Consider the following 21,035-nt stretch of genomic DNA (forward strand, 5'->3'; position numbering starts at 1 on the left):
ATTCTTCAAGCTGAGGGCACAACACTTTAAACGGGGCACGATGCAAAGATGACTAACCGCCGAAGATGAATACAACTTCTTTGCTTTAGAATTAACCTCACATGCGCACGCTCGCCAGATGTATGAACCCGAACCAAGCGATAATTCCTCTACAGTCCCGACTTGACCACTTACGGTTGTGCCATCTTATACCCGTGCGTTCTTAGAGAGCCGCGCGGTTATTCCGAGGGTGGCCGAGGATCAGTTAACAAAAGGAGATGGTTAGTGGAAGAAACTGTTTCGCGGCTGTGCACAAACTTTCTCCTAGGCTTTCTGATGTGTTGGATAGCGACGACAGCAATAAAGTCAGCGGCAGTTCCTTCTGTTGCCTCTAAACAGAAGACCTGAGAAAGAAGGCTGCTTCAGTTAATTCATTTGCGAAGGCGTTGGCGAGCTTCCAAAAGGAGCTGCTGAGAGGTAATGAGCGCTCTGTCGCAGAGAGTCAGTGTTCGCCCGGTCAAGCCATGTGCGTCTTACCCGCCGTCACAAGCATCATTTGAAAGAAACTTGTTTCGGCTCCCTAGGAAACACGGCGTCCTCGTTTGCAACTACCCCGGGACGTTTTTGTCAGTGGCAAGACAGACCCTGAGGAGGCAGAGAGCCCGGTCGCCGGGTCGAGTGGAGTAGGGGCACCCAGTCTCCCAGCTGGAGAGAGGTTCCGGTTCATCGGGCTGGACAGTCACTTAGTTACCTGATCCCAGAAGGCAGCAACTGTCCGGTCAACTCGGCCCTCCCCGGTAGAGGCCAGAACCCCTAGGCGGACCGGGGGAACTCACACCCGTCGGGACCGATACAGCCGTACGGACGGGATTTACATCGTTTTCTACGGAAACTATAGACGCCAGAGAAGGACGACTCTCCTTTCCGTAGAATCACAGTCTACACTCAGATAACCAATAGAACTTTGCACAGTAGCCAAGACATGACTAGAAGGAATTGCAAAACATAGACAGTCTGCACCTTCATCCTGGCATGGCAGGACATGAGAAAATCCCAAACCTTGCTAGAAACAGAGGCTCACCCACGACATCTCCTGCAGGTGACGTCTTCCTCAGTGCTTCGCATGTAGCGCCACACAACAGTGCCAGGACTCAGTAGCGGTCAAATGATGGTGTCCGCCTGCTGGCAAGTTAGCGAAGCCAAGAAATCGACATGCAGAAAGGAAAGCACGTCAGCTACTTCCATCCAGCCTTTACCTGCTTTGTGTCTATAATCCCCATGAAAAACACAAATACATCGATCTTTAAATGGCGGCGCTAACTCTTGCTAGTCATCATGAGTGCCCTTCGAAGGGCTGCTTCACCAGCGGCCTGAGATGGAGTGATAGGCTGGTCTCTCCGGGAGTCCTGAAGACCCGGGTTTCTCCCCTCGCGGCATGTTCACCCTCATGCTCGGATTGCCGCTCTTCCGAGTGTCGTCCATCATCCATCCTTCTTTTCTTATCTGCGGTCTCGCCCGCAGATTCTGATATACCTCTCTTGACGCCGCATCCAGTCACCTTCTTGTCTTCCTTTCTCCCTTCTGATGTGTGTCGACCGTCCTCCTGTCCCACTATCAGACTAGGGTTCTCGCTCCTCTCTTCCTGTTTTCGCTCAGTCACTTGGCGTCCTGTAACAGCAGTGGACTTATTACTAGTGTCTCTTTGGGAGAAGTCCGATACTCCTAGGAGAACGGCGATGTCGGCGGCAGTGACGCGCTGTTCCGGGGGCAACACACATAGGTCCAGATGAGAAGATGATGTGGAACTTCCATGTTCTGAGCCCTCTCCGCTTTACTGTCGGCGAGCCTGCTCTTGTGAAGGTGCCCGCAAAGGGAGATGGTCGCACTAGAATACAGTAGAGCCCCATGTGAGCATCCACACCGGCTCATGTAACTGTAGAATGGCTGCGTGTTCTCCATCATGAGGACACATCGACGCTTCAGGATGTTCTGTGTCGATGTTTATGCGCTTCCAGATTTCTCTCGTGTCAGAGGTACCTAAAAATGACTAGATTTGTACCCACGGAACCAAGAAGCACTACGTGAGGAGCAGGTACACCTACACTCCATACAGATGTGGTCTTAGAGAGAAGACACTTCCTACCCATGTCTAAGGCCCTCCCTCTCCCAGTCTGTGAAGGTGCCATCTAACGGCTACTGATCCATTCAAAGTATTTCTTTGGTTCACAAAAAAGTAACAGAATACGTAGATCCCTGGTGCCTGCGTGAGATAAAGAACCGGCTGACGAGGGGGGGGAAGGGCACCTCCGATAAATCCGCAGGTATCCTTTTTCGCGACCCACCTGGCCGAGACGAAGAAGAGCAACAGAGGGCAGTAAAGATGACTGAGTGTCTTCAGCGGCATCCTCTGAACCCTCAACACCTTCAGGGGAAGATCGCGAGCGAAGCATGCTTGCAGCGGCGGTTTCCTGTGGTTTCTTCCCTCGCATACGCACGATGCGTTCTTCGACAGTGTCCTTTACAATGAACCTGCAAGGGTGAGCATTCAGCACAACGGCAGCAAAGATTAGAATTACCAAACGATCTTCTCTTACGAGGATAAACTCAGGAGAGAGATGCAACGAGCGCACATCAGCAGTGTATGGCCGAGGCGAAAAGACAGATTCTGAGAAGGCGTCAGTACAGCGACTATAGTGGACCCATGTTTCCCCGGAGGCTGTAGAGGAGACGACGTAGTGCACACAACTTGGTGCAGCAGCACAGATCATAGGTGAAGATTTTCATAGGATGAGAAGCACCATGCAGGATGTTTAACACACAACTTCGTCTATGACTGAATATCGGCCCCCTGAATCAAATGCTAGTGCCAAATCACCAGTAGGCCTTCCCGACCGTCTTCTATTACTCTCTTTATCTTCTTCCTCAGGAATGAGAGCCCTGATGAAACCAATGAACACTTTGCTACACTTGCATACGACATATGTTTTCCGATCCTTGCCGATCTGCTTCTCGTCCTTCTCTGAACCAAGTGTACGTACACTAAAAAGGTGCCCCCCACAGTCATGAGAACCCAACAGTGACACGAGCCGACGAGCTCTCTAGCCAACTCCCTCTAAGCTCCTCTCCTCAACAGTTCCCTTTACCTCCACATAAATCGATGCGGTTGATCGAGACGGACATTCTATCAGACAGAGAACGGTGAAGAGTGGACATAAGAAAGGAAAGATGGGTCTAACGCATTCTCATCCTTACCTCCATACATGGGTTTGTTTGCACTGACCCATTCTATAGATTCTCCCAATCGCTTGCTCTTCATCCGCCGCATTCATAGGGACTTCAACGAACATAACATGATCCGCCTCTGTCAATGTGATACCACGTCCTGCTTTCTGAAGACTACACAGCATCACCCGGGTGTCTGGATCTGTCTTAAAAAGTCGCAACTTCGCGCTCTCTGACTTTTGACTTCCTCCCATGTATTTAATTGCCTCGACCCCGCTTCGATGCAAGGCAAACTGAAGGAGATCAAGAAGAGCTAGCCACTCGGAGAAGATCAGAATCTTCGATGGAGAGGAAGAACGTAGTGAGGAAGCACTTCGAGACGAGGAGATCTCATCGGGTGACTTCGTCCCTGAAAGATTTAGATGAGAAGGAGACGGTGGCGAAGTCGCTGTGATGGGTGCTGTAGAAGGAAAGCATGAAGAATCGATGCTGCTGTGGTGTGGATCGAGGTCCGAAGAAGATAAAGCTGCTGTAGGCACGGGCATCGTTGCTGAGAGACTCGACGTCGTCTTCGTCGATGCTATCGGGGGTGAAGAGACACCATTGAGAGAAGGAGAGTTGACAGAATCGGGAGAAGAATAAGAAGGTGACCCTGGATAAGAAGATGATCTCCCTGGATTATGGCTCAAAGAAGGAGTTACTGGGAGAGGAGATGAAGATGATGAGGCATCACGAAGAATCTCGAGAACTTTCTCGACAACAGCCGCCAGCTTAGCAGAATACCCACCTTGAAGACGTCGTGCAGATGCCGGAGATTTATGTGAAGTCGTCTCCTATATATGGACAAACACACCAAAGAGAAGCAGAAAGAGCAACCTATCTTCCCTCCCTCGAGAGAGGCTTCTTCTTCTTCTTCATGGACGTGCACATACACATACAATCTTCACTCCAACTATAGTGAAGAACACTATGAAGTCTCTAAGACCCCCTCGCCGGTAGAGATTCTTCTCTAACTTCGAGTCGCGTTTCCTCTTAGGGGGTATCAGGTGGGAGACTATACAAACCACAGCTCTTGAGACCACCCAGGGCATCTCAACAGAGAAGTTGCAAGCGCTCTCAGGCCTTGATATACTGAAGTTCTGTCACTCCAAAAGCAAGAAGAAGATGACTTAAAGACACAGAAGAAAGAGCCCTTTGTTTGAAGAGCTGCCATCTCTCTCCAAAAAAGGTTGCCTAGGTTGGGACGTCTCTGAGAAGAGAGGGTGTGGAGGGCCGTGGCATTGACTGGACAAGGCTTCTATGCCGAGATCCGACAACAGAGAGAGACTTGAAAAGAAGAAAGACTTCTAAGGATAGGAACAGAAGGAATGGCGTCCTTCCGATATTCATCAGTATGAAGAGTGGGAGACAGAAGGACTCTCTTGTCGACTACGGCAGAATCAACCCACGGCTTGGAATACACACCAATCGTATGACAGGAGTCATCGCTGTAGGTACAAGAGAGAAATATCTCTCCTTTACTCTATGACTTGTATCGGTCCATCTTCTTCTTACCCTATATGACGGTGGTTGCGGACATCCGTCTCTCTCTCCATCCCTTACAGGTCCCCCGACATCAGTAGAAGAGCATGACGTTTTGAGATCTTCTTCCTTTTCTCCACGCTTCTTCGCATTCTCGCTGTTCTTCCCTTGTGTCACCCCATCTCCAGAAACGTCTTTCGTTTCTCTATTACGGGGTGCATAATCTTCACCTTGTTCCTCTTTATTTTCTCGGGTATAAGAAACGTTCTTCTCTTCTTCTTTCCCTTCCTCGCCCTCTTCACTTCTCAGCCTTTTCTTATGAGGGGTCTCACAATAGCTCGGCGGTAATTTTGACAACTGACGGGTAGAAGAAGAAGGAGAACACGCGTCTCGTACACGAAGAGCATCATTGTCTTTCTCTTGAGTGTCAGAAGAAGAAGAAGAAGACGTTATAGATTCAGGGATGGGTATCGATCCCCCTGAGATCTCCTTTCTCTTTGATTTTGATGTAGGCGTTCCTAGGGGAGTTGTAGTCGTAGGGGGCAGCCGATCGGAAGAAGTCGCTTCTCTAGAACGTGTTAAAGATTCTCCATAGAGATATGAGATTTGGGAAAGAAGAAACGGAGAGCGACATACAGGGCATCGCCTTGCCGCAGGGAGCGTAGAGAATGATGAGGAAGATAGAGACGTTGAGGAAGAACATGACGCTCCTACGATATTCGAATGCTTTCGTCTCTGGAAAAGAGGACTAACTACCCCGACTGCCGAATGGAGACACATTTCACTTGCTGATTTGCTCCTTTGTCTCGCTGCACAAAACAAGAGAAGAAGAGAAAGTTTCGCTTCACAGGACAGATTCTCTTTGAGTGTTATCCGCCGTGTAAGATCTACCACCCCAAGAATAGACATATCTATCTCTATAGAGAGTCTCTGTTTACCTATCCATGTGACAGTTGTATGTACACCCTATGTACAGACACTTCCGCTTGTAGTTATGCATGTGTTCCTCTATAAGCTCGCCATTCTGTCTCCTTCCCCCTTTTCTGCAACCTCCTAGAAAGAAAAACATCTAGCCAACTATGCTGGTGTGTCACCCAACAGCGAGACATGGGAATAGACGAGCTTCGCATGCACTGACTCCGCCAAAGGTGCTTGAAAAAGAATGAGGGAGAAAGATTCTCCTGAGACCTCAGGAAACTCTAGAAGACTTTTGTGCAGGGGCAAAAGAAAGCTCCAGTTTTCACAGCTAACGTGAATCTCGACCGCTCACCCCCCAATCATGCGGCTACAGCATGAGAGAAAGGAGGAGGGTGTATATGCAGGTATGTCTTTAGGAGAGAATCGGACTTACAGACTTTCTCGGTTCGAAGTGTTTTACTGCATTCGATACAGAGCTGATGAGCACAAGGAAGAACGGCCGTGAAGGAGTTCTCTCCCAGTTCAGTAAAGCATACAGGACAAACTCGTTTGTCTTCTCGATCTCCATCTTCTCCTCGAGGGACGTTCCTCTCTGCGACTTTTGACTCTTGAAGAGATGGCTTGTCGATACGTTGATTCGAAGCTAGAGAAGTATCTTGACTTCCAGACAAAGACTGCTGTGGAATAGAAGGCCCTTCACGTGTCGCGCTTTCTTTTTCGGGTTCTTGCCTCTCTGTAGTAACCACTGCAAGAAGGGGATCCACGTGAGCTTCTTTCTCTTCTTCTTCTTCTCTCTCCCTCATACATGCAAGCTGTTTTCCTTCTTCGAGAACCCCCGCAGAAATACATGCAACCTGCTCACTATGAGCTGAAGAAGCCGAAGAAGACGAGAAACCATGATTTGGATTGACACCAGGCTTCTCTTGATCTGATACAAGTGTATGTACACTGTCCTTCCTCTCCCGCTGTATCCCACTGCTTGCTGTTGTAGCAGTAGAACTAGAAGTCGTCGATACAGAAACTTCACTCTGTTCCTCTATCGAAGCTGTTTGGAAGCTTCCTTCATGTTTCTCTTCAAGAAGAGCATCGATCAGCTTCTCTTCTGTACCATCTCTTTCAGCAGAGTTGACGTTTTCCTTTGATAAATCCTCCATACTGCTGTTGGCTGTCGTCTGTATAGAGAGTTCTTTATCTTCACGCTCATCATTGACACCATTCACCGAAGAATCGACGTTTTGCCTCTTCTTCACCACACTCACGTCTATCCCACTGTCTTCACCCTTCTGCATGCTACTCCTGCAGTCACCCTCTGATCCAGAAGGGAGGGGCAAAGATGACGCGGCTGTCTTCCTCCTTTCGTGTTTCTTTTCTTCTTCCTCTTGCAGATTCTTGAGGTATCTATGTTGACGATGAGAACGTTGTAAGGCTGACGTCGCTAAGCCGAGCTCAATGACTAGCTGTGCCTGCATCGGCTCGACTTCACCAGCCGAGATTGCATAGCCATCGACTAAATAAGGAGACAAACCCGCTGCGGCCCCACTTGCGCCAGTTAACCGCCTAGCTGCGGCTTCAGCAAGCTCTTCTTCTCGCGTCTTCAAGCGAAAACGAGATACACTCATCCTCAGCTCATCGACGGCAGAAAGCACTTGACGGCTTGAAAAGAAATACGCGTCTGCCGCCATCGATTCCTATCACGAAAGGAAAGAACAACAGCATGGGAAGCCTTCCTCGCGCCATATTCATGAGAGCCTTCTCCGTCCCTTCAGAGGTCTTGGAGAGAAGCCTTACGTCTCAAGCCTCAGCAAACACGAAGCGAACATCTAGTGAGAAAGAAGAAGAGGAAGAAAATGCTCGTCTTGTTCTCTCTAGAGACTGCCGTTAGCTAGCTACATCTCCTCTCTATGAAGAAGTGCTCCCACACTCACACAATAGAATTCGAAGAAGCACGTCTTTCTTAGTCATACTCGCCGATTTGACTGACGATCAGTCACACTACAAAGCAACACATGAGCTGGCAGGTATCTACATACACATGGATATACATAGATCGAACTCACATAGATAGATGAATTTCAACATCCTGAGAGCCTCTCAATCCATCCATGTGGATGTTTGACACTCGAGACCTTTCCTATACATGAAGTAGTAGACACTTGGAATCTCTACGAGACACATAGCGTTCTCTGTATTCCTAGAGAGCCTTCTTCAGTTGATAGACCTAGCTACAGGAATCGAGGAAAAAAGTCTTTCACAACAGGACGAAGGAATGAGAAACTCTCTCTTCTTTCCTATCCATCTATCCATTCGAGTATATATATATATATATATATATGCGTAGAAAGATCTCTTTCACTTTCTCTAACCTCGACAAGAAAACGTCACCAGACAATATGAAGTAAGAAAAGTCAAAGGAAAATGAGTGATAAGAAGACTGCTGTTTTCCAGCTTTGTATGCATGCACGCTTGTATGGAGGGAGACCGCATGCGACCTCCTACCTTTTTGATCGCATCTAATTCTTTAACGTGTTCATCGGCTGCTTGAAGAATTCGTCGATGCTCGACGTGACGTTCACTGAAGTATCGACGGAATAGAGTCCGCAATACCCTTACTACCTTCAAAAGCTCACTGTCTCCGAAGTGATGATAGCCTCCCTGTATAGGAATCATTAGCAAACATAGGGAGAATTATGACTGCTCCCACTATACACTCTATTGCATGCAAAGAGAGTTCAAAGAAACAGATGGGAGGGGAGATAATGGGAGACGTGACATTCTCCTGTAGAGACAGCAACTGCCTTGGAGCAGAATACAGGAACGCTCGTCGGTCTTCACAGGCCGAGACAACACCCTTAGACTGCCTTCTCACTATGGAGAGATATACGAGGATACATACACACATGTGTAGATGCTATATACATAGATACATAAAAAGCATCGTCACCATCATCTATCGACACTGTTTGATGTACCAAGACTGTAGTCGAAGGCCTACATACCAGTAAAACACTTCATAGTCTATCTATGGCGATATCAAGACAGGCGAGTGTTATGAAAAAGATAGAGATCTATATAGGATGAGAAACCAGACAAGATGGGGTAGACAGGGAAGGCCGGAAAGTGCATGCCCGTTCACTCCAACGCACTTTTCACTCTGTTGTTTTGTCATCTATGAGTAACTTGGGAGAGTAAAAGAGATACATGTACATACACCCGACAGAGACAAGATATAAAAGCCTCCTGCTGAGTCTTCGAGAAAAGACACGTAGAGGACAAGATCACCCCTAGGTGACAAAAAAGAGAAGAGACCGTTTCACATCAGAGTCACCACACAAAACACTGGCTTATATCACGGTGCCAAGAAACGTCTATCTATCTTTAATCTACCTATCTATCTATCTTTGATCTATCTATCTATCTATACACCTCATCTCTATGTGTCAGGGGGAGGTAAAGAGTGAAGGTGGTTTCTATGTCTGGAGAGCCATCCACAGTGTCAGCAGTATGTAACGGAGAGAAAGAAGGGACAGCGCCCCAACCACAGCAAACGACGATGCATGCTATGGCGGAAGAAGCCCTTCGTTTATTCTGCTTACCTCATCTAACCCTTTTTCATCTCCTATACCTCCCACGTCTTTCTCCACCCGACTGTAGAGAAAGTACTGTAACCTGTTCACAGAGACAATTACAAGAGCGATAGGATTCAAGAGAGGAAAAGAACAATACAGAGAGGTCACGATGGATCCTTTTTATCTCCTCTTTCATGGAAGGGAATTACGAAAGAGAAGAGGAGTGTTGTCTCAGAGAAATCTCGACTTCCTCTCTCACTTGCCTTTTCAAGCAGGGGGTTCTTTGACATGAGCTCTCCCTACCTTTGCCACGAGATATCGAGGCGGAAAGAGAAAGCAAGCAAACAAGCCTTCCTACGAAGGTGTTTGAATACACTTGAGTCTTCCTCTAACGCATGCGCAACTGGGGTATCGTAATGGATAAAGACACATACATACATATACAATAGATAGATAGACAGACTCTCTATCTCTCTCTGTGTATGAATGCATGTATGTATGGATACGTAAATGCGTTAAGAGAGAGAAAAGGTGTCGTTTGTCTGTCTTAAGCTATCCAGCATGAGATCACCCAATACAGAAAGTTATGAAGCTAAGAAGTACGATCCAAGAGAATGTACATGAATGACTATCTAAGCTCCATTTAGATGAGCCGAGAAGACCCTCAAAAGCTTTTCTCCTCTCTAGCAGCCCTACAACATCTTAGAAGAAAGACAAAGCTCTTGTCTCTCTCTAAGCCCATACTTTGTGCATGTGAAGAGAACGATGGCGAGGGAGAGGAGAGAATCTCTCCCACGTTAGCTTTTCCTCTCTCCGTAACTCGCTTACAGTCTATCTAACTAATCTTCTCATCTAACGCTCCTCCCCTTCTTCTGCTCTAGCATCCCCCGTAGAGTCGCGCGGTGAGTGTCTCTACGCGTCTTCTTCGTCTCTATTAACTGCCTTCGCTTCAAAACACCCCCATTGAGAATCATTCGGCTTATCATCGAGGAAAGATCACGAGGAAAAAGTTCAGAGGACCGGGGTGGAGCATAACAGGAGCTAGCTCCTTATAACGACAAGGTTTCTCTCCTTCTTTTCTGATAAAGGCAGGAACAACTCCCTGAGACTTTCTCTCTCGTCTACCTCTGGCTGAAGAGAAGTAAAACGTCTCAACTTTATCTTGATCTCCTCTGAAGTAACATGTGAAGCTTGGTCTTTACATCATAGCGTAGACATGCTAGATTCGTCATTTTAAGAGTGAGTAAGTCACACCAACTGAAGCATGCAGATACATATCTAAAGGTATGAAGAGATCCAAAATATATCTAGAGAGAGACAGAAAGGATGCAGAAATACATATAAACATATAGACTTCAAGGGGAGTATTCTAAAGAGAGTATGCAACAATCGAGAGCAAGCCATATCTCTCTCTAGCTATATGTGCATACCTATGTGTATATGTAGGTATGTGTATGTGTGTGTGTATGTTGTTTTGGCTTACGCATTGATCTTCGGCATCATTCGACAGTGCTGGCATCGCCCTCTCATGATCGATGTCGTTGATATCCTCCTTTCGTGCGGTGTGCTTGTTCTCCCTCTATCACCTCCTCTTCCTTTCATTCTCGTCCCTCTAGCCATTCCATCTGTCGATCTCCCCACATCTTCAACTTCTCCTTCTCTCTCTCCCAAGACATCTGTTAGACCGAGTGACGTCCTCGCACATTCTTCTTCTCCTCCATTCATCGTTTCTTCTTCAGCCCTTCCTCCTATAGATGTCTTCTTCTCTTTCTCTGAAGTGACACGGCTAGGAGGAGAGAGATAGAAAGGCCGAGAGAGCTCGTTGCAATTGGTACAAGATGAAAACGCGGCCAGAGCTTCTTCAGAAGGAGTCCCTCGATGATCTAGAGAAATCACAACCTGAGAGAGAAGTTGATAAAAGAAAGATCGAGGTGCCGGTCGATGAAGAAAGAGACAAAAGAAAGGGTGGGATATTCAGAAAAGTAACAGATCGACAGTCACACACAAGAAGAAGAAGACGTTTGCCTTCTTAGAAAGGAAGAAGATTGCTTTACAGCACACGTCACACATACACACATATACGTATGAAGACGAAGATGTATACATATATACATCTGCATATATTCATACATATACATAGAAGAGAAACGTATTCTGTGAGTATGATGATAGATGAAACAAGGAGTGTCGGTGAAAGAAGTGTCGATCATCGTGCAGGTAGAGAGATGAACTTCGTGTGAAGAAGAAGAAGGAGAGACGGATGACCACCCCGTCCCTTCTGCTCTAGTCGCGAGACAACAACGAGAAGTCGATGAACTTCTCCGTCTTATCATAAACACCCGGAACGAGAGAAGAGAGAGAGAAATAAAGGGAAGTGAAGAGAAACAAGAAAGAGAGAAGAGAGACACCTCGGGAGACTTGAGTGATCTTTGAGACAGTAGAAGTCTGAACAGATTCTACACGGTTTGAGATACCTAACTTCCACCGGCAAATACAGAGGAAGTCTCTAACATATACAGGAGGGATAAGGATACACATACTAACTCTAAAGAAAAGAGCTATACAGGAGAGCTCCCAAGCATGCACACGGTGTAGAATCGATACAAAGAAATCGACCTGAAGAAGAACCTAACTCCCCCCACCTACGTTGATCTCTCTTAGTTACATGATGAGTGACAGCAGGTATGACTTTGGTCTATATCTTACGTAGTTAATATCCATTCGAACAAGCCTACAGAACCGCCCGCCTCTCTCATGAATTTATGTCTATCTTCGTTTTCTTCATTGTCTTACCTGAATTAGGTCTTCACGTTTATCATAGAGCTGCTGTAAATGAAGTTGAAGAGAAGCGACGAGACCTGCGCATGTGGAGAAGTGAGGAAAACGTAAAGCACCGCTCGTCGATCCACCTAGCCAGCCAAATGGACCACGACCTCCGCCGCGTAAGTCCGCAAGAGAATCTGAGACTCTTCAATTGCAAAAAGAGCAAGAATAGGCAAAAAGGAGAAGCACATTCTCTGGGTTAGAAAGCGGTAATAGATACTCAGGAGTAAACCAGGTGGATGAACAGAAAGATGGAATGCTGAAGAGATATAGAGAAACAAGGGAAAGGGAGGTATAGCGATCGGAGCTCTCATCAATGATAGGGAGCTATCTATCTACGTATCGATCTATCTATCTATCTATACGTATGTAGGCATGAAGGGGTACTACCGAGAGGAATTCCTGAGAGGAGATCCATCGTCCTACGAAGAGGATTCATTGCACGTGACGTTATGAAGGAAGTCTCCTTCCTTCCCTAGCAAAGGATGAAAAGAGCGTTTAGACGTCAGATGTCTTGGTCAATCTTCACAAGTAAACACACATGCATGCAAGCTACATAACATGCAAGAAACTCCTTCACAAGACAGGGTAGTTGTACATACACACGCCGACAACCTCTTCTGCACACATGCATGTCTATAGATATATAGAAGAGTCAAGTTCTTTCGCAACGACGACTCTCTCAACGAACTCTCTGAACCTCCTGATAAGTTTCGCCGGTCTCTCGTCTTACTGATCCAACTGATTAAAAGCTTTCTTTTCTGTGAGAGACCTACTAGAGAGAATCGGAGGGAGATACGTCTATCTCTATGAACGTGCTAATACACTTCTTTCTCTCCGTCCATGCACATAACATGAACGGCAATCGCTCCTACCAGCTAAACTAAGATCAAGTATAGACGGAGACAGAAGAAGAAAGAAGAAGAAGAAACAGGAATCTCATGGTAGAGCCGGCGCTCCTTCTCTGACAGGTCATGGGGTCTACGCGAGAATTAGATGTCTCCGGAGATTGAACGGAGTGTGTATACAGCCTGGAACTTCGGAGAGCTCTAACTGGCTCTCTCTTTCTCGCTTACTCTCGGACTATCGTGTAGATCTATATCTATGTTGTATCGATTCAGTCATAGCCCTGTCTTACGCGAGGAGAGCAGAATACTGAGGCTATAGTGAGGAGCGAGAGGACAGCGAGAAGAGCGAGAAAAGGAGTTGAAAGAAGATAATGAATTAAACGTCTGAGCCAAGTATCGATCAACTAGTATTGAACACCTAGAGATACTCGCGCCGTATGAAAAAAGAAACACTTCTTTCTCCTTAGTCTGAAAGCAGTTCTTTCTCTCTATCTCTCGCCCTATATGAAGATATACAGATAGGTCGATTCTCATTCTCTCTCTACTTCTTTTCACTCTCGCTCCTCTCCCCTCATCAATAAATAAATATCCCCCTTTTCTCTCTTAGTAGATGAGGAGTAGTTCCCGAGAGAGAGACGAGACACGAACAACACATCCTTCATCTCTCTCTCTTTCTCCTTCTCCGCAAGAAGAATCGACCTTACCTGTTAACTAGGTCTTGCTGTGATTCCTCATCGAGACTTAGGCAGGCCATATACCACTGTCCATCGCTACTTGTCTCTCTCCACGTCTTTCTTCTTTTCTTTCTTTCTTCTAAAAACGAAGGAGAAGGAGACATTCTCTTCCCTTCCTTCGCCCCTACTGATATCTCTGTGCCGTCTCCTTCACAACTCCGACAACCTGTCTCCTCCTCCTTCTCTTCCTCATCTGAAGAAGAAGAAGGAGGCGGTGGTTCAGAGTGATCATTTGCAGTGGAGTGCTTTTCTTCTATCTCTTTTTCTTCTTCTTCTTCGTCTCCCTCACTGGATGCTTTGCCTTTCGTTCCTCTTTCTGTCTTTCCTTGAGAGTTGTCCCCGCTAAGATTCTCACCAGCAGTTTCTTCTTCTTCTCTCTTTTCAAGATCTTTCCTCTTCTTCTTGCTGTTCTGAAGCTGTCTTGAATCTGCCCCGTTCGATTCTTCAACGTAGACACCTGAGAGATATCCAACTCGACGTACTTGATGCCTGGAGACGGCTTCTTCTCGAAGTCGAAAAATCTCCCTTGCTCGATCGAGCTCATGGACGAATTTCTGAGTGTATCGGGAGCTCAGGTGTCTATACACCTCCTGAGCTAGCTGCAATTCACTTCGAAGATCTTCTACATAGGCTTTTCTTTCTTCTTCTCGAGAAGAAGAAGAAGACGATGACTTCTCTTTCCCTCTTATGCTATCGTGTCTACCTCTCAACATATATTCACGCCTTTCATCCTCCTTATCTTCTTCTTCTTCTACATCTACTCGCCTTTTTCCTAACCCCTCCTTTTCTTCTCTTTCTTTCCCTTCTCCTCCTTGAGAGGCCTTTTCCTCCTCGTCATGATCATGGACGTTCCTCCTTAGAAAAGAAAGAATTCGATCTAAATGGTCAGACAGAAGTTGAGAGAGATTACAGGCCGCATGAATCTGCTGCAGGCTATCTACATGGTAATCTCCTGACATAATTAGCTGATCTCTAATTAGCTTCTTCACCCCTAACACGGACAAATTACCATATCTTCCCTCTCCTTCTTCTTCTGCTTCTGTTCTCTTGTGATCTTTCTCTCTTTCATCTTGATATAGGCTAAACAACCCAGGAAATAATCTCTCAAGATAAAAGATAGACACCCTTTGACTACAGAAAAGGTGAGAGACTCCCTCCCCTCTCAAATTCACGCCGGTGTCTCTCGGCCACTCCATGGTTCGACTCCAGGGAGATGCTCGAGTAGAATCTTCCTCATGTGCTTTCACACACGAGCCAGAAGAAAAAGAAGAGCAAGAGGATGAAAAAGAAGAAGAAGAAGAAAGAGGCAAAGCAGATGAAGAAGAGGTTTCTGAAGAGCTCTTTTCGCCTACTTGTTTTGAAGATAAGGAAGAGAAGGATGAGGGCCCCGTAACAGTGGGAAGATCGTTAGGAGTGGCCTTTGTATAAAGAGAGGCTTGCTGACTACATCGAGATGTGCCAGGAGAGGAAGAAGGACGAGACGAAGGCTTGACGCCACACTGAGCGACTGTAAGCACATGTCTGATAAGCAGAGGTAGACAGACATAGAGATAGAAGGAAGTAAACGTGGAGGGCGAAAACAGGAAAAGAGAAAGATGAAAGAAAGAGAGAGAGAGAGAAAGAAAGAAAGAAAGAAGAAAAGAAGGTTCAACGGGTGGGATGAAAGGGTTTAGGGTTAGAAGAGAGAACTAAGACACGAAGAATCTCGAGGTACATCTCTCCATACATCCACCCGTCACCCCCGAAGAGACACGATACTTGTTAAGACCGGAGATCTTGTGAGACACCTCTCGATAGATCATGCAGTCTTCTATCATACAGAGAGAAGAAACCTCGCCCCCCCCCCCGCAGTCGGAGAGGACGACTCGATGAGGTCTAGGTGTAGAACCTAGTCATCTCCCCCCCCCTCTTCTTCTCAGGCGAGTAAGAGGAGACACAGGACAAGCGAAAGATCGAGGAATTGAATCGATGACGCTCGTGTTGCCTCTAAACGCTAAAGAGGCTGTTACTTACAAGAGATTTCTTACGAGTTGAGACTGCTTAGATTACCATGGGTCTTTATGTCTTCTTAGCTTCTTCACACGGAGGACCTTGCTGCAACTATGAAGGGGAAGAACCATTCTACCAAAGGATAAAGAAAGAGAACAGAAATGTATCAAACCAAACGGCGAAAATAAACACGTCTATACCTATCTCAATCTCCCTCTCCACAGCCACATACAGATGTACCTATACCGATAGACATATAGAGATACAGATACCGAGAGAGAGAGTGAGAGACGGATATATACACATATATATGTATACGCCTCTATTGTGAGGTAGAGGAGGCGAGTTAGTTCTATTTACCTGTATAGATTCATCGCAGAGAGGAAACGTCCACGTAAAATTGCAAGACCGGCGAGGCCATTCATCGCCGCACATAAAGCCCGCAGGTTTTCCTCTGCTTGAAGCTTAACAAAGAGAGAAGAGACAGAGAGAGAGAGAGAGAGAAGAAGAAATAAAGATTTCATTCTCCATTCAGTAGGAAAGTATATATCACATAGAGTTCCCAAGAAGAAAAAGAAAGAAAGACGACAGAAAGAAGATCTCGTTCTACTATTGACACAGAGAGCCTGTTCTCTCCTCAGTCAGAATGGCTCCGAAGACCTCCCCTCCTCTATGAGAAAGAAAACAGGTAAGTCTTCTTCTTATTATTCTTCTTCTTACTCTGAGACCGGCGAGGGTGAAGAGCTCCAGTCTTCGGGGTAGCTACCTAGGTCTTGTTGAAGAAGGAATAGAACTGCATACATACATGTATGTATGTATATGTATGTATGTATATGTATCTTCCTCCCTTCTTTCATACTATAAGTCCCTCATGGCTTGACTTGGGGGTTATTCTCAGTAGGGAGCGACTATGAAGAGAAAAAAGGTTTGGTATGTTCCTCTTGCCCCTCTGAAAGTGGGAAGAGATAAAGATATGTCGAATCGATTCTTTGCCATGAATGTCTGCCCCTATGTATGGGGTGCTTGCTACTCCCTCCTCTTCTTCTTCCTCTTTGGTCAAAGGAATTCTTCTCTATTCTGTACACATATACACATATATATCATATCCATACATACACACTCACATGAAGATATATACACAGATAATGCATGTACATACATCTACATATATCTCCGTACATCCACCTTCACACATGCATGCACGTGAAAGCACGAATACAGAAACATAGCCATAGTGACTGTAGATGTCTAGAAGAAAAGACGTTTTCTTCTTCCTCCTCGTCTTTCTTCTTCTTACTTTAGCTTCATGGAGAAGTTTGTCAAGAATTTCACTCATGGTCATGAATTGACTCGAAAATTCTCCCCCAGCCACCCCCACTTCTCCTCTTGCTCTTCTTCTCGCTTCTTGTTCTCCCCCCCGTCCACCCACTCCTTCTCCTCTTCCACCCTGCCGCCTTCCTCTTCTTCTTCTCCCTCCCCTGTTGCTACTCCCTATGCTAGTGGTAGAACCACCCCACATAGCCCCCATGTCTCCTCCGGCCCTCCCCCCCGATGACGCAGTTGCCTTCTTGGATTTCTTTAGCCCCATGGCCCCTAGCTGAGGATGCTGACAGGCCTGTCGTAGAGTTAAAAGGAGAGCGTCCAGCTGCACGAGATCGAAAGGCGAAGAAAACGAAGAAACAGAAGAAGAAGAAGAACTCGAGAGAAGGGCGCGTTGGCCTATAATTTCTACATCGTCATTGCAAAAAGAAGAAGAAGATCTTTCGGAGGTTACCGACGTCTTAGACGTTTGATCGGTCAAAGACAGCGTGGAATCGCATGGAGCGGTGGAAAGGGCGGAGCTCCCTAGATGAGAAGCCTGGGGGGAAGAAGAGGGGGGGATAGGGTTGTTGCTAGTAGGAGAGAAAGAAGACTGCGGTGAATAATGTGTGGAAGGAAGATCAGAAGATAAGGTCGGTTCAAGAGGAGGTGGAGAATGTGAAGAAGGGAGAAGAAAAAGAAGAGACGAAGTTCTCTGGAGAACACTCTGCTGCTGTCTTTGATAGAAGTACCTCTCCACTGGACTTAAATCAACGTAGATATCATGAAGAATAGGGGGAGGAATACCTAGCTCCGTCATCACATCTACAGAAGGCAAATAGAGAGCCACATGAAGAAAAGATCGATAGGAAAGGAGAGAAGAAAGAAAAGGACAGAGAGAGAAGGAGAGATGAGATAGGTACATAGATAGAGGGATATTCGAAGAACACGACACCTACCCAATACTGATCACTCAATGCGGAGAGAGAGAAGAAGGAAAGCAGATGGAGAGGCGAAGAGTTCGAAATCAAACAAGAAGAGAAAGCGCATGCATGGACAGAGGCAACGCTCATGGTGGATATCCACCTATGTCTCCCTGTGTACATACACTATACGCATTGATCTGACACCGAGGAGAGACAGCACGGTCAGATCTTCCTTTGGTCCTGTTGTATTATCTCATTCAGCCTCGGAAACATGAGATATCATCTATACAAGCTTCTTCTTCTTCTCTTGCATGCATGAGGCTGGAGATACACCCCGACGTGACCATACGGATAGTATCGACCTTCACGTGAAAAGAACTCTTCTCCATAGCGATCCATACACTCCATCTATCTCTATATGCAAGAAGACGACAAACGTGAAATACCTTTTAGATATCGAAATATGACTGGACAATAGCTAAGAAGAGATGCAAAACTACACCTTTCATATTGGTTCTCCAGAAGAGCGGAAAGAGTAGATCGACAAGAGTATAAAGAAGAGAAGATGACCTCCCCCATGCATGCTCTCCAGGTAGCCATGAGGGGCGTGATCTTCTAGACCAACTCCCAGCTAATTCAAAAGCGGAAGAAGAAGAAGAAGAGAGACGTTTAGACGAAGCCAAGAGAGAAGGGTCTGTTGGTGCATTCGATTCAGGAGATAAAACAAGGGAGGAAGGAAGACCCAAACCTAACGGCTGAAAGAGCTGTCTGAAAAAGAAAGAAACAACGCCATACAAGAATCACGCTCCACTATACAGAGGCAAGCAGAACGTAAGGTCTATAGATAGATATATAGATACATGTAGATAGTTGCTCCCAGAGATCTTAGAGTCATTTTGAAAACGTTGTATGTATTAGCGTGTATATGCTATCTAAGTGTCATCCACTGCCGCTGCGAGTGACGTTGTTATGTTGCGACTGTACACCTGCATATACACACCAACTGCATGCATGCAGCAAGTTTCGCTGGTCTAAGGGGGTCTTCATCGGATGATCGGCAGAGAGATAAATACACAGACAGATAGGTAGGTAGATAGATGGGAGAAGAAAACAGACGCAAGAAGAATAGAGACATGTTCGTACGCATGGCCATGCTATAATATAGAAAACGAGAGTGCTAGCAATGAGAAACTGCGAGCTCTTTCCGCCATTTCTCTATTCTACCAAAGCCTCTATATTGCATTCCTTTCTTCAATGTGAATGGCTCTCTAACTATCTGCCTGTCACGAATCTACCTATCTATCTTGAATCTACATGTCTACCTGGAACCTATCTATCTATCTATCTTTAGTCTATCTTTCTGTCTTGACTCTATCCATCTTGAATCTATCCCTATCTATCTATCTATCTATCTTGGATCCATCTATGTATCTCTGCCTATCTATCTAGCGCACTTGTAGAAAGAGGACATCCCTTTCTAGCAACCTAGGGAAAGAGTAAGACAGATTCGTGGTCGTTATGATGAGAGGGGATACTTCACTCTAAGACGACTAAAATGAACGAGGCTCACACACCACCTGTAAGGAACGACCGTAACGTCGGTTTTGTCTCTCCAGAGGAAAAGAGAGAACTCACTCCACTTCAGACACCTTTGCAGACAATAGAAAACTGTCACTGTCCTATGATACCTACGGTGTACACATCTCTCGCTCTCTCTGTATGCATATGTACATATTATGCATACGCATACATATATACGATATATGCATCTTCAAACACACATGGTATACATATATATACATTCTATATGTGTATAGAGGTGACGAAGGAACCGAGAGTAGGGCAAGATATCTCCAAGAAGACTTCTCTGACTTCAAGGGAGCTTTATGTCTTGAATCTTTTCATCTCTTTTCTCCAACCCTTCTTTCTTATCAGAGAGCGAAGACAGACTTGTCACTAAGGATAGAACGAGCAATCTTAAAGAAAGTCACCCTAGATATCGAAGTTCTGCTTATGAAGGGCGAGATATCATGGGAGCTTACTGGAGAACTGATGGATCTGTCACACCAGGAATCGAACCTTCAAGCTTTAAAGCTGACAAGAGACCTGCGAGTTCTTTTGAGAGATGCAGATTCTTGACATAGCCTATTCGACTGTATAACCTGACCATAGAGGAGCCGCTCCTAGCACCTCCTTCATCTTTCTTCCTCTTCTCTTCGTCTTCTCTCTTTCTCTTTGCATGAGAAGGAGAGAAAGGAGAAAGAGATGCTTGCGAATTCTTATTCTTCTTTAGATTGCGAGAAGTTGAAGAATGTCTAGTCTGACTACTACCGGTTGATCCACTCGTGGCGTGAAGGAGGGGCGTCCCTGATATACACCATCGATATCTTGCACTTAACGCTCGAGCAAACTGAGCTGCAAGGGAATAGCCTAGAAAGAAGAGAAAGAAGAAGAAAGAAAACAGGGGAGGGATACAGAAAGACAGACAAGAAGGATTGACGAGAAGGAAAGAAGTCTTGAGAGAAAGAGACAGAGAGAGACAGACCTAATCAGAAAGGATGAGATAAGAACAATGTGAGGTGGGGGTGAAGGGGAGGGGGGAGAGAATGTAGTGATGAGAGAAGAAGAGAAGGCGATGTATGAGAGGATAAATAGGTAAGGAGGAATACGCTTAAGAAAGATAGAGACCTATGAAGATCATGAATAACAGGATGATGAAGAACTGAGAGATAGACGCACGGGCAGTATAGAACAGAAGATATAGAAGAAATTGAACAAGGAGGAGGGGAGAAGAGAAAAGCAGGGACGACAAGAAGGAAGAAGAAAAGGAACGGCTACAGAAAGAAAGTAAAGGTCATTCACTTAGAGCATCGGACAGAAAAGAGAAACAGCAAAGAGAGGCGAGAGAATCGAAGTCGGGAAAGCCCGGGAGGAACAAAGTTGCTTTTGCAAACTCCTCCCCATCTTCACGCTGGTCATTTTCGTAAATACTTTGGAAATCTCCGCTACTACTACTACTACTGTGTATGGAGATCTCGAAAGAGAGACGTCTTCGTCTCTCTTTTCCCGCCTTCTCTTTGACCAAGTGAGTTCAGACAAGGTGAGCATCTGCACGGTAAGAGATAAATACACGCCTGGTGTATGTACACACATCTAGTGTATATACACCTTGATGTACTTCTCCCTCCCCTACAATAGGCATGCTGCAGA

At 45.9% G+C, this 21,035-nt stretch overlaps 1 protein-coding gene across 1 annotated transcript in view; it reads right to left on the reverse strand.

Moving 5' to 3' along the window:
• Positions 1 to 579: 579 nt before the first annotated feature.
• The window catches only part of CSUI_002876 (snf2 family n-terminal domain-containing protein), a gene marked incomplete at its 5' end in the record, with an annotated part of 28,890 nt that continues 8,434 nt past the window's right edge, over positions 580 to 21,035 (reverse strand). Inside the window, 14 exons of the mRNA XM_068063075.1 lie at positions 580 to 1,735; positions 2,322 to 2,508; positions 3,232 to 4,034; positions 4,756 to 5,531; positions 6,074 to 7,328; positions 8,137 to 8,292; positions 9,234 to 9,306; positions 10,690 to 11,105; positions 12,000 to 12,174; positions 13,582 to 15,132; positions 15,961 to 16,064; positions 16,898 to 17,724; positions 18,328 to 18,593; positions 19,868 to 20,255. Of these exons, the coding sequence (XP_067924949.1) occupies positions 1,313 to 1,735; positions 2,322 to 2,508; positions 3,232 to 4,034; positions 4,756 to 5,531; positions 6,074 to 7,328; positions 8,137 to 8,292; positions 9,234 to 9,306; positions 10,690 to 11,105; positions 12,000 to 12,174; positions 13,582 to 15,132; positions 15,961 to 16,064; positions 16,898 to 17,724; positions 18,328 to 18,593; positions 19,868 to 20,255 (7,400 nt within the window). The 3' untranslated portion in view covers positions 580 to 1,312. The remainder of the gene's footprint in view (positions 1,736 to 2,321; positions 2,509 to 3,231; positions 4,035 to 4,755; positions 5,532 to 6,073; positions 7,329 to 8,136; positions 8,293 to 9,233; positions 9,307 to 10,689; positions 11,106 to 11,999; positions 12,175 to 13,581; positions 15,133 to 15,960; positions 16,065 to 16,897; positions 17,725 to 18,327; positions 18,594 to 19,867; positions 20,256 to 21,035) is intronic.

Source organism: Cystoisospora suis, assembly GCF_002600585.1.
Source record: "Cystoisospora suis strain Wien I chromosome Unknown contig_1225, whole genome shotgun sequence".
Classification (NCBI taxonomy): domain Eukaryota; phylum Apicomplexa; class Conoidasida; order Eucoccidiorida; family Sarcocystidae; genus Cystoisospora; species Cystoisospora suis.